Source organism: Lagenorhynchus albirostris, chromosome 3 (assembly GCF_949774975.1).
Source record: "Lagenorhynchus albirostris chromosome 3, mLagAlb1.1, whole genome shotgun sequence".
NCBI classification, from domain to species: domain Eukaryota; kingdom Metazoa; phylum Chordata; class Mammalia; order Artiodactyla; family Delphinidae; genus Lagenorhynchus; species Lagenorhynchus albirostris.
In genome coordinates, this window is record NC_083097.1 from 64101667 (window position 1) to 64119134 (window position 17468).

Consider the following 17468-nt stretch of genomic DNA (forward strand, 5'->3'; position numbering starts at 1 on the left):
TCCCCCCCAGCCCTTGGCAACCACCATCTTCTTTCTGTTTCTATGAGTTTGATTACTTTTTTTAAAAAAATTATTTATTTACTTTTGGCTGCGTTGGGTCTTCATTGCTGCGTGTGGGCTTTCTCTAGTTGCGGTGAGCAGGGGCTACTCTTCGTTGTGGTGAGCAGGGGCTACTCTTCGTTGTGGTGTGTGGGCTTCTCATTGTGATAGCTTGTCTTGTTGCTGAGCATGGGCCCTAAGCACACAGACTTCAGTAGTTGTGGCACGCAGACTTCAGTAGTTGTGGCATGTGGGCTCAGTAGTTGTGGCTCGCGGGCTCTAGAGCGCAGGCTCATTAGTTGTGACACACGGGCTTAGTTGCTCCGCGACATGTGGAATCTTCCCGGACCAGGGCTTGAACCTACGTCCCCTGCATTGGCAGGTGGATTCTTAAGCACTGCGCCACCAGGCAAGTCCCAAGTTTGACTATTTTTTATGCCTCATATAAGTGAAATCACACAGTATTTGCCTTTTTGTGACTGTCTTATTTCATGTAGCATAATGTCCTCAAGGTTCATCCATGCTATAACATGTGCCAGGATTTTCTTCTTTCTTAAGGCTGAACAATATTCCATTGTATATATACTCCATATTTTCTTTATCCATTCCTCTATTGATGGACATTTGGGTTGCTTCCATCTCTTGGCTACTGTGAATAATACTGCAGTGTACATGTGTATGCAGTTATCTCTTCAAGATCCTGCTTTCCATTCTTTTGCATATATACCCAAAAATGAGATTGCTAGATCATATGGTAATTCTATTTTTAATTTTTTGAGGAAATTTTTGTTTTTGATAGTGCCTACATCATTTACATTCCCATCAACAGTGTACAGAGTTCCAATTTCTCTGCATCCTTGCCAACACTTAATATTTTCTTTCTTTTGATAGTAGCCTCCTAACAGGAGTACAGTGAGACTCTTTCTCCTTTTTCGCAATTTCCCAGAGATTGCATTTTAATTTGGCTAATGCTTAGTAGTATAGGTATTAACTTTTTTCTTGAATAGAGGAGCAAACGAAAAATCTATCCCTTTCTGCATTATAGACTAAGTACATGTCGTAGTTCTAAAGGTCCTCAGTCAAGCTGCCCATTACCCATCTTGATTAATTCTTACACTTTAACTTACACATGGATTGTTCCACAGTGGTCACCAAGTTCCCTAGTTCTGATCTTTGAAGTCCAAGCCCAAAGTGCATAGCGTCGGTCCAATACCATATCGTAACATCTGTTTGGCCTGCTGTCTCAGATAGAGGTGTGATCACTGGGAGGAATCACTAGTTTTTCCCCAGGAATGATAAGCTGGAAAAAGGTTAGACTTGGGGAGACCAAGATAAGTGAGAAAGAACTAGATCAAGCTCCCAGGGAATGACACTGACAAAAGCTGCAAAGACTTGTCAGTGTAGGTGTTGGGCAGAGGTGGGATCAGGGATCATTGTGGGCACAGCTAGCATCAGCTAGAGAGCTTGTTATGTAGCAGCTTGGATCATTTCTGACCAGGGCCCAGCAGGTGGAGAGGGTCCATGAATAATGGTGTGGCAGAAATAGTAGGTTCTTTCTCGCATTAGAGAAATAGCCAAAGTTGAGGGCTTAATGCCTCTGTGTTTCTCCACTGGATTTTCCCCAAATAGATGATTTGCAGTTAGAATTTCAAGGGTCAGTTTATCCACGTGGATCGCGGGGTAGAAATATGATTTGCAGTTCCCAGGTCAAGGTTAAATACAGAGCTCCTCTCACTGTGGGAGGTGGGGACATTCCAGGGTTGTGTCCATGTGTGGCCCATGGCACTTGTTGAAGCCCATTAGAGCCAACATCATCTCCAGAGGTGACCTCTTCTCTGCCCCATGTGTCTTAGTCATGTCTACCCACTAATATGTGCCCCTTTATCTCTCATTTTTACCATGATTTCCGCCCCCATCCAGCAATCCTTCTATTAAACACTTTGTTTTTGGCCACCTCATTGCATCTTGATTTTTTGTGTGTAGTAAGCGGGCCTCTCACTGTTGTGGCCTCTCCCGTTGCGGAGCACAGAGTCCGGACGCGCAGCCTCAGCGGCCATGGCTCACGGGCCCAGCTGTTCCGCGGCATGTGGGATCTTTCCGGACCAGGGCACAAACCCATGTCCCCTGCATCGGAAGGCGGACTCTCAACCACTGCGCCACCAGGGAAGCCCAGCATCTTGATTTTTTTTCTCTTTCTGTAGCTGTCTTCTGATTATTTTTAATGTATTTACTTCCCATCTTGTTCTTAAAAGTATTTAAGGTGGTAGTTCAAAGAGGCACATGGTACACTGGATTAAAACTAAAATAGATAAGGAAATCAGGCAATGGAGGAAAATCGTATGAGGCCATGGGTATGGTTAGTGAACAAGTGAGTACTGTGTGGTCCTCTGCAGTTCCTAAAGTCACTCTGATTTTGGTTCTGTGTAATCAGTTATGTGATTCATATTGAAAGCTAAGAATAGATTGGTGTGCAGGCATATCTTTTCTTGCTCCTGAGACTTGAGAATAATTTATCCTGTGGAGCCTCATAAAAGAGACACTGTGAATAGAAAGCTTAGAATTATACTGGGGTCTAGGGAGCTCTTTGGCATTTTTCTGAAAAGGTGAAACAAAGGAATTATAGATCTAGTTTTTCCTTTTATTTTGCATTGGTATATAGGCAATACTGATCATGAATAGTTCTAGAAAAGTCATGGATGAAACACTTTACTTCAGTGTCAGCCTGACAAGTTGTGTCTGTGTCTGTGTGTGTGTGCGCACGCGCGCATGCACAGAATGTCTACAGAAGCCAAGAGTGCTGCCGTATTAACTCTGCTATCTAGTCTTGAAAATTCCAGTTGGCAAAGTAAAGGGAGACAATGATCTGTCTTTAATTTGAAAGATGTTTGCGTGTGCTTTGCATAATGGTAACACTTAAGACAGCTGGCAGACTTGAATAAGAAGCCCTGTGCCAAGAGTTTGTACAGTTTCTGCTTTTCACCTCAGGATGCAACTCCACAAACCTCATTGCACGAGATCAGCTTCACCATTAGGCCCATACTGAGGTCGTGGGTCTCCCTCACTACTGTCCAGCTAGACAGTTTCAGGGTACCCTCTTTGAAAAATGCTAGTAACCTTTGTCCAGTTTTATTGTCATTGCAGTTATAATGCCAGCCTTGCTATATTTCCTGGCAAGAGAACTTCAAATGACATGAAGGGAAAGAAGAGAAATAGGAAATATCCCTCAAAATGAGCAAGACTGTGAACTTCGGAGGGAAAAATAATGCAGTTGGTTTCACCCCCACCCAGTCCCCAGATCTGTTCCAGGCTCACCCAACATTCATTAGTGCCCCTCTTTCTTCCTACCACGAAGTCCCCACCTTCTGCTATCCTGAGTCCTTCTAAAAAGCGCAAATATCAGCCCAGCTCACATCCAGATTCCACCCAGTGGTGAGATCTCAACAAAAAACATAACCGACAGCAGGCAAGAAAGGAGAGCCATGGGGCAGCTCCCTCACTGTGTTTGGGTCTCTTACCCCATCAGCGTTCTCTTGGGCCATGGCTGTGCAACCAGTCTAAGCATCGCTGCACGACCCACATCACTAGTGTCTGTTTCTGTATTCTTAGTTTGAAAATTGCCTGCCTGTGGGCTGAAAGTGCTCCCAATTTTAGCATTTGTTTTGAGCCCACATCTGCCCACTCGTTCTGCAGGCAAAGCTGCTTGGCATGGAACTTGACTGAAAGTGAACCTGGCAGAAGGAAACGCTTCTTTCCCCCCACAGTGCTGGCATGGTTTCTCCTCTCTGTAGGTGCCCGTTTGCTTACAGTGTTAGTCTGTGCTTTCCTGTTCTTTCAGTGGACTTTCGGGGCCTGTCCAGCTCTCTCGCTGGGAAGTTTTTTGGGTTCAGTGTAATTGCTGACTAAATGATTTGCTCATTTGCCTCAGAGGGATGAATGGTTGAATCAGACCAAGGACATACATTTGATATTCTGCTTGCTCTTGCAAAGCAGATGCCTTCTATTACTGCATTTTGAGGGAGTTATTTAGAAAATAATAAAACTAACAGCTAAGCACTGATTTTTATGTCTCCATCCTGCATCATTGCCAGCTTGACAGTAATTATGTCATTGGAGGAAAGATTCTAACCATTTCCCTTCCCTGGCCCCTTTGTTTTTCAAAAGAGCTGACTTGGGGCCATATTTCTAAGGGAGTAAATCACATGCAAGTGTGAAAATGGCTTTATGTGAAGTTATTAGGGATTTTGTCAAGTTTGTTGAGTGAAATCTTGAATGGAATGGTAAAGGGAGTCGAGTTGAGAGTAGCTCTGCTGACAGGGGTAAATGGAAAACTAGTGGAGGTGATACAGCTTTTGTCGGTTGATGAAAAGCCCAAGGAAAAAGAAATGGAAGAGTTGTTGGAAATTTATGACATTCTTGTAGTGCTTTTCCTGAAAAGAACACACACACAGTTGTAATTTTACCTGGTTACTAAGCTAGCGCAAGGGGTGTGGTAATAGCTTAAATGAGACTCTGGACTGTTTCTTTTACTCATGGGATGTTAGGTGCAGTGAAGAGGCACAGATTATCGTAAAAATCTCTCAACTGTTCATTGTAAAAATTTCCACTTGCTTCCTGCTGATCTGTAGCTCTCGGACAGGGCTATCCAATAGAACCTTCTGGGAGGATGGAAATGCTGTTCAGTACTGTAGCCACTCACCACACGTGGCTACTGAGCGCTTGAAGTGTGGCCAGTGCAAGTGAGGAAGTGAAATATTCGCTTAAATTGAGTTTTCATTTAAACTGACATAGCCACTTTGGGCTCGTGTTACCATTTTGGACAGTACAGCCGTAGATCCTTAGGCGGGGGGCTCCTTGAATTGTCTTAAGGGAGCAACCTAGGCAAAGAACTAATGAAGTCCCAATTTTCATTTACCATCTGGAAAAAGTCCCTCTTTTCCCACTCCAAGAAGGGAGAAACATTCTGGAGGGCGGGGAAGCCACTATATCCTCTTCTTTTTATCAGTAACATTTGTTGTGTTGAACAAAAGGGGCTTGGGAGGGTCCACCAGGCTCAGCAGGGTCAGCAAGACAGGTGTGGAGATGAGCCACAGTTAGACTTCGTGTCGTTAACATTCCGCCAGGAAGAGTGACTCGATTTCATGATAAAGTCCTTTAAAAATATAGACTAACATGAAATGCTTATTATCCATAATGAACTTCTGTGTTTCCATGCATGATACTGACAAGAAGCTCTTGAATTCATGGCCTGGTTGTTAAAATTCGTGATGTTTTAAAGCAGCAGTGCTGGAGTCTGCACCGGTGGACCGAGCAGGAGTGGAAAGCTCCCCCGCGGCAGATGCCACCGAACCTTCACCTTGCAGGTCACCCTCAACTCCTCGGCACCTCCGCTACCGCCAGCCCGGAGGTGAGCGCTCAGAAAGGGACTCAGAAACACTCAAGCGAGGGATGATTCTAGCTCCTGAATCTTTTGTTTGCCTTACTGTTTCACTCCCCAAATATTTTTAGTCTCAGTTATGAAAAGTAATGGGAAGCAAATGTTACTGTAGGACCAAGTAGTAGAAAATAAATGATTAGAGAGTATGTCATTAGTATAACCAATATTTATTTGACCCCATCATTGCATGACACTTTGTGTGGAGTAACCTGAATTGAGAAGCCTGTTCTTAGTTGCTAGTTGATTGAATTTCAGTGCTGGTTTCACCAAAATGTTCCCAGACTCTGATACCTTACCATGAATCCCAGTGTAGTCTGTATTAAATAGGTTCATCTGGGACACAGAATTGTCGGGGGGGACCTTATTAAGAACACTGTTTCAGCTAAAATAAAGTCCAGTTGCATGGAGCGCCAATCTTCATTATTACTAGTGGCAGAATCTGGTATCTTTTCTATAGTTATGAAAATTATAAAACATTATCCCATAATTTGTTTTAGAATATACCAAATGTTTTCTAATTGGAGGGAAGACAGAACAAAAGACAGAAATCTTTTATCTCCTCATTGCTCAAATAAATATATCCAAATTACAGTTGTTTTAGAAACGTTTTCTTCTTTTCTCCTCAAGCCAATTATTTCAAGTTGGAAGAGAAAATTATTCAATTATGAAACCAGATTCACCCTAAGTAACCCATGTAAAACGTAGACGTTTTCTGACTCTCATACTCCTGCTTTAAGTAAGGCAGTTTAGCAAAAGATAGAGTGCATGGCTCCAAAGGGTCCTTTCATTTGCAGCCTTAGCCTCGTGGTGGAAGCTGTTTTCATTGCCATCACCTCCAAGAGAAGCTAGTCTGGGTCAGACTGTTGTCAGCAGATTTGCCCTGATGGATATTAGCCCTTTGGGGCTCCTGGTCCGTCATGGGTCACCCTGACATTTGGATAGCTCTGAAAAACCAAGGGTAACAAGCTAGATTCCCTGGCTTGTTATAGGACTACTATGGAATTAGCCAAATCTCTTTACTCTTCTTAGAGGCTTGGTCAGTCCAAGCCTTGGCAACTTCTTTGACCATTGCCATGTGGGACAGACTCCCTTGAGTTCATTAAACCTGTAAGAGTTTGGGGCCAAAGTCTGTGAAAGCAAAACTTTACCAAGGCAAGATTAAATGCTGTCCACTTGGTTACTATTATTAGAGCTCTGTTTTAGTACGGTCTCTTTCATATGTTTATATTCATTTAAAATGTTTTTAAATTTATGTAAACATCATTTGGAAATCCTCATCCTGTTTGTGGATTAACTAAGTCCTTTGTTTCTTTCCTGATCTGACTAAATCCCAGCGACACAGGAAGAAAGCCAAAATCTGTGATAATACGGTGGATCCAAATGGGGACAGTATCACACATTTTCTCACTGTGTAGCTGAATTTTGCCTGTTCATCTGTCTACTTGCCACCTTGCTTCACAAATGTTTTCAGGCTACTGCTGAAGGAGAGGGTAGAGCTGTTCTTTGCTTTCATGCTTGGGTACATTAAGCAGCTCTTTGCTTCCCCTCTTATTTATTTTAAGCATGACTATATAACTTTAGGGGCAAACTAATCAAAAATCACAGAATCACAGTGAGCTATCTTCACTAAAAGCCTGAGTGAGAAAAACAGTGAGGTTGTCAGCAATATTAGCCAATGCTGTGTGTAAGCATCTGAGTGAGAGGGGCTGCCTAAAGGTGCTGAGTGCATCCTTCGGTTTAAGAACCCATCTCTGCTTCTAAAGGTACTTTGAGAAGAAAATTCCATCAGTAAAATGTAGAATATTTTTAAAAAATATTTTTTATATTGAGATAAAGTTCACATACCATAAGATTCACCCTTTTAAAATACACAGTTCAGTGGTTTTTATATATTCACAAGGCTGGGCAGCCATGACTACTATCTCATTCCAGAACATTTTCATCCCCTCCCCCACTAAGGGACCATGTCCTCATTAGTAGTCACTCCCCATTCCCATCTCCCCGCCAGCCCCTGGAAACCACTAATTTACTCTCTGTCTCTAAGGATTTACCTAATCAGGACATTTAATGTAAATGGGATCATACAATATGTGACTCTTTATGACTGACGTTCACTTAGCATGATGTTTTCAAGGTACATTCATGTTGTAGTACGTATTAGTACTTCATTCCTTTTTGTGGCTAGATGATATTCCCTTGTATGAGAATTTTTGATTTGGTTTATCACTTCACCAGTTGGTGGACATTTGATTGTTTTTACTTTTTGGCTGTTATGAATAATGCTGCTATGGATGTTCACGTATAAGTTTTTGTGTAGATGTATGCTTTCATTCCTCTTGGGGCTATACCTAGAATGGACTTGCTAATATAGAATCTTGTTATTTGCCTATTAATAAGGACAATGCAGGGTATTTGCATTCATCCAGTGCTGGAATGAAAATGAGAATTTTTATTACATTATATTATCCAACTGTCTCACCATGCCATTTTCATTCTTTTGAAATAACCAGGACAGACCGCCGACAACTCCCACTGCTCTGTTTCGCCTGCTTCTGCTTTTGCAATTGCCACAGCTGCAGCAGGACATGGGAGTCCACCTGGTGAGTAGGGGCCAGCAGCTGAGTGCAGACACATGGCAATTTATGGTAAATCAGTGGTCCTTGCCTGCCAGCGTCTTGATGATACACTGGGCAGCTTCTTAAGAATGCAGATTCCCAGCCCCCTAAGTCAGTGCATCTTGGCGTGATACCGTCTTTTAAATAAGCACCTTCAGGTGAGTCTCACACAGGTGGCCTGTGCGTAACCCTTTTGAGAACTTCTGTATCAGAGAAGGATGTGTTATTTCTTTCACGTTGTTTTATGGAGTTCTTTAACCCTTTTAGCCAAATTGTCGAGAACACGTGGTTCCCTTTTAACTGAGTCCAGTGCTGAAAGCATATGCAAGGTGGGAGGGAAGGTTTGTGGAGGGGGCGGGGAGGAGGGAGGGATCTATTCCTTTAGAGGACTCAAAATTCATTTCCAGTAGCTCCATGATGCTTTCTGAGTTGCTATCAGTTAATCTTCAGGGTAAAGAAGTACTTAAAATAAAAGCACGGTATTTTAAATAGATGAAAAATTATATTCATGATCTCTGTCCTCTTCTCTCATGTGCAAGGAGGACGTTATGTTAAAATAAATCCGTATGTGGTTTAAACAGCCTTGTTGCTGTAAGTATCTTCACCTAAACTAATTCTCTGTGTTCCGGGAGTGTATTTTTGGTGTATTTTGTTAATTAGCCATTGCTCACTTACCAGAGAAGTCCATTTCCAAAGCCTATGAACCTATATTCAACAAGAGTAACTGGTAGGTACTGTCTGTGTGAAATCTAAGTTGAAGTAAGTACAAAGAGATATACTATAAGGAACATGAATTACCATAGTAATTCACAGTTACCTATCTATCTATCTATCTAGATAGATAGATAGATATCCCATCTGAATGGAAAATCTTTGCACTTTGACTACATTCCACATCTTAAATATTTTACCACACACACTTCACTGGTTGTGGTCAGGCAAATTGGGGATGTTCTTTACCCCAAATATTCCCAGAACCTTCCCCTCAGTTCCCATCAGTATAACACAATACAGCCTGTAATGGTAATAGTATTGATGTCTTCTCAATCCAGTCGGCTTCTGTTGTTGACTACATGTTATAATAATGAACATTTCTTTGATGAGATAATAAAGAAGTCTTCCCTACACTTCCGGCAGAATTGGTTATCAACTGTGATTTGCTAAGACCTTCTTCTGTCTTTTGTTCTCACAAGCTAGTCTGTCTTTGGAAAAAGTGAAATACAGAGCTTCCTCGCAGGTCTCTTAATTTAAATGTGGTTTGTAAGGGAAAATAGTTTTTAGGTCAATTCAGGATGAGACCATTTCCCCATTTGCTGGAGGCTGGGTCGGGGAAGGTATCTTTTTTTCACCTGAGATTGAAGCAAAGTTCTATCGGAGACTGGCTTTCAGACTTGGGCTTGCCCATGCCTGATGGGCCAGAGGATAAAGTAACCACAATAGCCAGGTCTTCCTCACTATCCGAACACTGCTGCTGCTCTGCGGCCTGTTCCTGCTTCTCCCCTGCAGCTGAAAGAGCCTTAGCAAGAAAGCTGTCCTCAGCGAGCCAGCTGAGGAGCGGCAGCCTGCTGACTGACGACAGCCAGCACTGCTAGGTGCAGGGTGGCCTGGACCTCCTGTGTTATCACTCACACTGCTGCTGACGTTGCCTGTAATGGGGTCTGGAGCCACATGGTTCAAGTTTAGACATACATGACAGAAAGGATGGCTTTGGCAGTATCTATGGCCCCGCTGTCAAGGCAGCAAGTTGCACAGGGGTCGGTTCCGGTGGCTAATGGTGGTACGAAAGAGGGTCTGTTTTGGAGTAGGGATCAGTACGTCCCTGGGGCTCGGCTGCTTCATGGATCTAGCCCCACAGGAGAGTCCACCTGCCTACGAGAACTTGGCAGAAGGGCTCAGGTTCATAGGCCACTAGGGCAGGTGGACACGGAACAGAAAGAGAGGAAGTGCTAGGAAGATGATCTGGACTCCTTGGCTGGTCAGGGAGAGGAGGGCCTGCTACTGCCCAGAGAAGCCCTAGACCCAGACAGACAGGTGTCCGAAGGAAGCTAGTGCTACCTAATGTTTAAGTCTCAAACCAGGCCTTGTATCCACTCTCTGAATCAGGAATTATGACCCGAATGCACACTGGAACGTGGAGAGCCTGCAGAGGTGAGCAGGAGGGAAGGTGGTGTAGATAAGTGAACATCTCATGCTCACATCCATTTTTCCAGGCTTCCTGTCTGCTTGTCTGGCTGCAATATGGGACCACCTGGTGGTGCCGCTCTGCTGTGTGTGTGGCTTATAGCCTGAAACAACGTGCCGCCCGGCCAAGCCATGCGGTCTGCAGAGTGGGCTTTCATGTTTCAGGCTCGTCTTCGGGTTCCCTCTTGCTTTAATCCTCTCTCACCTCCCTGCCCTCAACCTCTACCTCTACCTCCATCAAAATACACGGGAATCTGGCAACTCTGGGTTAGAACTGTCAGTTAGTGATTATGCTTTCAAATATTCACTGCAGGCATTTGCACGTAAGCCATTTCTCTTTAATGATTGCTTAGAAGGTAATTTTACTGCATTAAAAGGTATTTAAATTTAGCAGAAGGATGGACAGAAAATTTTCTTCACAAAGAGGCCAGATAAGACGTGCATGCCGTAAAGTCAGAGAAAGTTGATTTATCTGTGGAAGGTGGCCTGGTATGTACTCAGGATTGCCAGTCCTGCCCCTCGGGTCTGAGCCTACCTGATTTCCACACACACTGGAAAAGACTGGAATTTTCCGTCTGGTTTCTTTAAGGACTTAGAGCCTGTCCTTTCCAAAGATGGGTGTCTCTTCCTTCCATGTCCTGCTCCATTTCCTTGTAGACCAACAGGAGTACCTCTGCTGGAGAGGAAGGAAAGCCTGATCTGTGGGCATGATTGTGACATGATTAATTCTCCTTTTCACATTATAAAGAGTTCACAGTTTATTTAGTGCTTGCCTTGCGATTGGCAGCCAAGTTACATTAGGCCCACTGTGGATGGATCCGGGATTTGTGGGGTCTAACACTTACACAGTCTGCCTCAAGGAAAAGAATATAAAATTACAAACCTTTAGAGCACCTCCCAGGGCTTTGGAAGAGGCCCATACACATTGAGAGGCCCCGAGGCTTAAGCTTCCTGGTAAATCTGTTTATGAGTCCAGCCCTGATCATTCTTGGAATCAGAGCAGCTTTAGGAAATTTTGATCACGGGGTGGCGGGTGGAGGTGGGAGTGGGACCAGTGATCATCAATCAGTCAAATAAGTGCTAACTCTATAAGTTTTAGCTCTATGCAAGACTGAGACAAAAAAACAGTGAGTCTTATGAGCCACCACACTGGCTGAAATGTACTTTCAAGCATCTGCTCAAATTTAGGAGCTCTGCATTAAAGTAGAATTAAAATCTGTGCCTTTCAGATGGCTGCTGATACAGGGAATCTGCAGGTGCAGTTTGGATATAGTTATGATATGAATAGAAATGCAAATCCAATAAATACACATATCAGGGCATATCATGGTGCTTACTATATACCTAAAGCTCTGGGATTAATGATAGGGTTTATGAAATGATCTAAAATGAAATATGAAAGTGTGAGGTGGGTTATTTTTATGAGAGTAGAAATAACGGCAGTGGAGGTACTACAAGCAACTCTTGATTATCTGTGAAAAGATTATAGGTTTTACCTTTCTATGCAAGTCAGAGTAAATTAACAAAGTAGAGGAATGACTGAATGCATTTATAGGAAAATTAATGGCACAGTTACAATTGCTTAGAGAAATAGTGAGTTCTTTACTGGTGGTGACTTTGTACTTGTAAAATAGATAATTCATAATCTGTTTTTTCCTCTGTTAAACCACTCAGGCTTGTGTAGCCAATAGTAGATCTGAGCTTGGTGTGAATTGGGCTTGGACTCACTTTTTAAAATACCAATAACTGGTCCCACCCCCAGAGATTATGACTTGATTGGTCTGGGTACATCTGGGGCATCAGGATTTTTAAAGTTCCCTATGTGATACTTATGTGGAACCAAGATGGAGAGTCACTAAACTAGATGGAGAAGGTGTATTTGTTCCTTCTCTGGTTGTAGCATTCCTACAACCAGTTTGAGACATATTTTTTATTGTTTTTTTTCCAAAATATATAAAAACCATTTTACAATAAAAATGTCTTAAGATAGCTAGTTGAATGTTGGGAGACAGAATGTATCTCATTTACATTTTTTAATGAAAACATTATTATCACTATTATTAATGAAAAACAAAGAGCTTTGGCAAACCAAATGTAAGTTAACAGTGATTCCAAGTCTTACTTTAAATTCTTTATTTATTTTTAAGTGTCATGGGTACAACATTGTATTTCAACTTATGTATTCACTACTGTGTACTCACCATGGAAAGTTTAATTTCCATCCATCACTATGCAGTTGACTCCCTTTACCCATTTTACCCTCCCCCATGTCCCTTTCCCCTTGGTGACCATTAATCTTTTCTCTGTATCTATGTTCGTTTTTGTTTGGTTTGGTTGTTTATTTTATTCTTTTTGGTTGTTTATTTTATTTTATTTTTTTATATTCCTCATATGAGTGAAAACATATGGCATTTGTCTTTTTCCATCTGACTTATTCCACTTAGCATAATACCCTCAAGGTCCATCCACATTGTTGCAAATGGCAAGATTTCATCTTTCTGTTATGGCTGGGTAGTATTGCATTGTGCATATATATTACATCTTTATTCATTCATCCATTGATGAGCACTTAGGTTGTTTCCATATCTTGGCTATTGTAAATAATGCTACACTGAGTATAGGGGTGCATATGTCTTTTTGAATTAGTATCTCCATTTTCTTTGGATAAACACTCAGAAATGGAATAGCTGGATTATATGGTAATTCTGTTCTTAATTTTTTGAGGAATCTCTATACTGTCTTCCATAGTGGCTGCACCAATTTACATTCCCACCACCAGTGTATGAATGTTCCCTTTTCTCATCATCCTCACCAACACTTGTTATTTCCTGTCTTTTTGAGAATAGTCATTCTAACTGGCGTGAGGTGATACATCATTGTGGTTTTGATTTGCATTTCCCTAATAATTAGTGATACTGAACATCATTTTATGTGCCTACTGGCCATCTGTATGTCTTCTTTGGAAAAATGTCTACTCAGATCCTCTGCCCATTTTTTAATCAGGGTGTTTGTTTTGTTGTTGTGGAGTTGTATGAGTTCTTTATATATTTTGGATATTAAACTCCTATTGGATATATGATTTTCAAGTATCTTCTCCCATTCGGTAGGTTGTCTTTTTGTTTTGCTGATGGTTTCCTTTGCTGTGCAGAAGTTTTTTAGTTAGATGTAGTCTCATTTGTTTATCTTTGCTTTTGTTTCCCTTGTCTCAGGAGACATATCCAGAAAGATACTGCTAAGACCAATGTTAAAAAGTGTACTGCATATGTTTTTTTCTAGGAATTCTATGATTTTAGGTCTTACATTCAAGTCTTTAATCCATTTTGAGTTGATTTTTGTATATGGAGTAAAATAGTGGCCTAGTTTCATTCTTTTGCATATGACCGTCCAGTTTTCCCAATACCATTTATGGAAGAGACTATCCTTTCTCCCATTGTATGTTCTTTGCTCCTTTGTCATAAATTATAATTGTCCATCTATATGTGGGTTTATTCTGGGCTCTCAACTCTGTTTCATTAATCTGTGTCTTTTTTATGCCAATATCATGCTGTTTTGATTACTATAGCTTTGTACAGTTATACCTCATTTTATTGCACTTTGCTTTATTGTGTTTCACAAATACTGTATTTTTTACAAATAGAAGGTTTTTGGCAACCGTGTGTCGAGCGAGTCTATCAGCACCATTTTTCCAACAGCATTTGCTCAATTCATGTCTCTCTGTCACATTTTGGAAATTCTCTCAATATTTGAAACTTTTTCATTCTTATTATACTTGTTATGGTGACCTGCGTTCAGTAACCTTTGATATTACTGTTTAATTTGGGGGTGGTCCATGAACCACACCCATATAAAGATGGTGAATTTAATAGATAAATGCTGAGTGTGTTCTGGCTGCTCTACCGACCTGCCATTCCTTCCTCTCTCCCTCTTCTCAGGCCTCCCTGTTTCCCTGAGACACAACAATGTTGAAACTAGGCCAGTTAATAACCCTACTGTGGCCTCTAAGTGTTCAAGTGAAAGGAAGAGTTGCATGTTTCTCACTTTAAATCAAAAGTTAGAAATGATTAAGCTTATTAAGGAAGGCATGTCGAAAGAGTAGATGGGCTGAAAGCTAGGTCTCTTGCGCCAAACAGTTAACCAAGTTGCTAATGCAAAGGAAAAGTTCTTGAAGGAAATTAAAACTACCACTACTCCAGTGAACACATGAATGATAAAAAAGCGAAACAGCCTTATTGCTCTTATGGAGAAAGTTTTAGTGGTCTGGATAGAAGATCAAACCAGCCACAACATTCCCTTAAACCAAAGCCTAATCTAGAGCAAGGCCCTAACACTCTTAAATTCTGTGAAGGTGGAGAGAGATGAGGAAGCTGTAGAAGAAAAATCTGAAATGAGCGCAGGTTGGTTCATGAGCTTGAAAGAAAGAAGTTGTCTCCATAATATAAAAGTGCAAGGTGAAGCAACAAGTGCTGATGTAGAAGTTGCAGCAAGTTATCCAGAAGATCTAGCCAGCTAAGATCATTAATGAAGGTGGATACACTAGACAACAGATTTTCAGTGTAGATGAAACAGCCTTCTATTAGAAGATGATGCCGTCTAGGATTTTCATAGCTAGAGAGAAGTCAATACCTGGCTTCAAAGCTTCAAAGGACAGGCTGACTCTTGTTAGGGGCCAGTGCAGCTGGTGACTTGAAGTTGAAGCCAGTGCTCATTTACCATTCTGAAAATCCTAGGGCCCTTAAGAATTATGCTAAATTATGCTAAATCTGCCTGTGCTCTATAAATGGAACAACGAAGACTGGATGACAGCACATCTATTTACACCATGGTTTACTGAATATTTTAAGCCCACTGTTGAGACCTATTGCTTAGAAAAGAAGATTCCTTTCAAAATAGTGCTGCTCATTGACAGTGCACCTGGTCACTCAAGAGCTCTGGTGGAGATGTACAACGAGATTGTTATTTTCATGCCTGCGAAATACAGCATCCATTCCGCAGCCCGTAGAGCAAGGAGTAATTTTAACTTTCAAGTCCTGTTATGTAAGAATTATATTTCATAAGACTATAGTTGCCATAGATAGAGATTCCTCTGATGGATCTGAGAAGGGTAAGTTGAAAACTTTCTGGAAAGGATTCATCATTCTAGATGTCATTAAGAACATTTGTGATTCATGGAAAAAGCTCAAAATATCAACATTAACAGGAGTTTGGAAGAAGTTTATTCCAACTCTCATGGATGACATTGAGGGGTTCAAGACTTCAGTGGAGTAAGTCATTGCAGATGTGGTGGAAATAGCAAGAGAACTAGAATTAGAAGTGGAGACTGAAGATGTGACTGACTTACTGTGATCTCATAATAAAACTTCAACAGGTGAGGAGCTGCTTCTTATGGATGAGCAAAGAAACTGGTTTCTTGAGATGGGATCTACACCTTTTTTTTTTTTTTTTTTGCGGTACGCGGGCCTCTCACTGTTGTGGTCACTCCCATTGCGGAGCACAGGCTCCGGACGCGCAGGCTCAGCGGCCATGGCTCACGGGCCCAGCCGCTCCGTGGCATGTGGGATCCTCCTGGACCGGGGCACGAACCCGTGTCCCCTGCATCGGCAGGCGGACCCCCAACCACTTCACCACCAGGGAAGCCCGGATCTACACCTTTTGAAGATGCCGTGAAGATTGTTGAAATGACAACAAACGATTTAGAATATTACATACATTTAGTTGATGAAGCAGCAGCAGGGTTTGAGAGGATTGACTCCAGTTTTGAAAGAAGTTTTCTGCTGTGGGTAAAATGCTCTCAAACAGCATTGTATGCTACAGAGAAATTGTTGGCGAAAGGAAGAGTCAATGGATGTGGCAAACTTCTTGGTTGTCGTATTTTTTAAAATGGCCACAGCCATCCCAGCCTCCAGCAACCACCAGCCTGGTCAGTCAACAGCCATCAACATTGAGGCAAGACCCTCCACCAGCAAAAAGATTACGACTTGCTGAAGGCTCGGGTGACGGTTAGCACTTTTTAGCAATAAAGTGTTTTTAATTAAGGTATATACATTATTTTTTCAGAACTAATGCTATTGCACACTTAAAAGACTGCAGTATAATGTAAACATAACTTTTATATGCACTGAGAAACCAAAACAAATGGTGTGACTTATTTTATTGCAATATCTGTCGTTTTGCCATGGTCTGGAACAAAAGCCGCAATATCTCCAAGGATGCCTGTTGTATAATTTGAAATCAGGGATGTGATACCTTCAGCTTTGTTTTTTTTCTCAGGATTGCTTTGGTTGTTTGGGGTCTTTTATGGTTCTGTATAAATTTTAGGATTTTTTTTGTCCTATTTTGTGAAAAATATTTTGGGACTTTGATAAGGATCGCATTGAATCTGTAGATTGCTTTAGGTAATATGGACATTTTAACAATGTTAAACCATAAGACGTTGTTGAAAGAAATTGAAGGCACAAAGAAATGGAAAGATATTCTGTGCTAAATGATTCCAGTCTAATTTTTAGACACACATACACACACACACGGACTGAAATTAAAATTTTGGAACTGAGAAGTTACATCGTTTTTATAAAGTTTTTATTTTTATTGAAGTATAGTTGATCACAATGTTGCGTTAGTTTCTGGTGTACAGCAAAGTGAATATATATATTCAATATATATATTCTTTTCTCATACTCTTTTTCATTATAGGTTATTACAAGATATTGAATATAGTTCTCTGTGCTATACAGTAGGACCTTGTTGTTTATCTATTTTATATACAGTAGTTTGTATCTGCTAATCCAAAACTCCTAATGTATCCCTCTTAACTCGTATGAGCCTGCAAAGCAGCTAGGGATGCTCATGTCAGGGGGTCATTGCACTCTCTTCCTGGGAGGATGCCCACAGCAAGCCAGATCACATGGAGCACTTCCTCTGCCCATCATGTGTTTTTGATAAGCCTTTCAAGCAAACCCAAATCCTTGTTCCAGCTGGCCTGAGCACCCTCTTTCCTGACCATGTTGCATTGCCAAGTTCTCCTTCTTTGTGCTGCCCTTTCCTGAGCTCCACGCAGACCATTCTCCTGTATTACCGTATCTCCTCAGCAAAGGTACAATGCACTTGATTGTGCCTTTTCACTTTTCTGATACGCTCACATTGCTTAATTGCTACTTGACTGCAGTACAGTTTCATCCATTTCAGGGCCAGGCAGGTAACTG

The 17468-nt window shown here is 41.5% G+C and overlaps 1 protein-coding gene across 1 annotated transcript in view; it reads left to right on the forward strand.

Annotated features, from left to right (window-relative positions):
• RASGRF2 (Ras protein specific guanine nucleotide releasing factor 2) overlaps positions 1 to 17468 on the forward strand; it is a 227172-nt gene that overhangs the window by 125981 nt on the left and 83723 nt on the right. Inside the window, 2 exon segments of the mRNA XM_060143218.1 lie at positions 5318 to 5443; positions 7984 to 8073. Coding sequence (XP_059999201.1) covers positions 5318 to 5443; positions 7984 to 8073 — 216 coding nt within the window.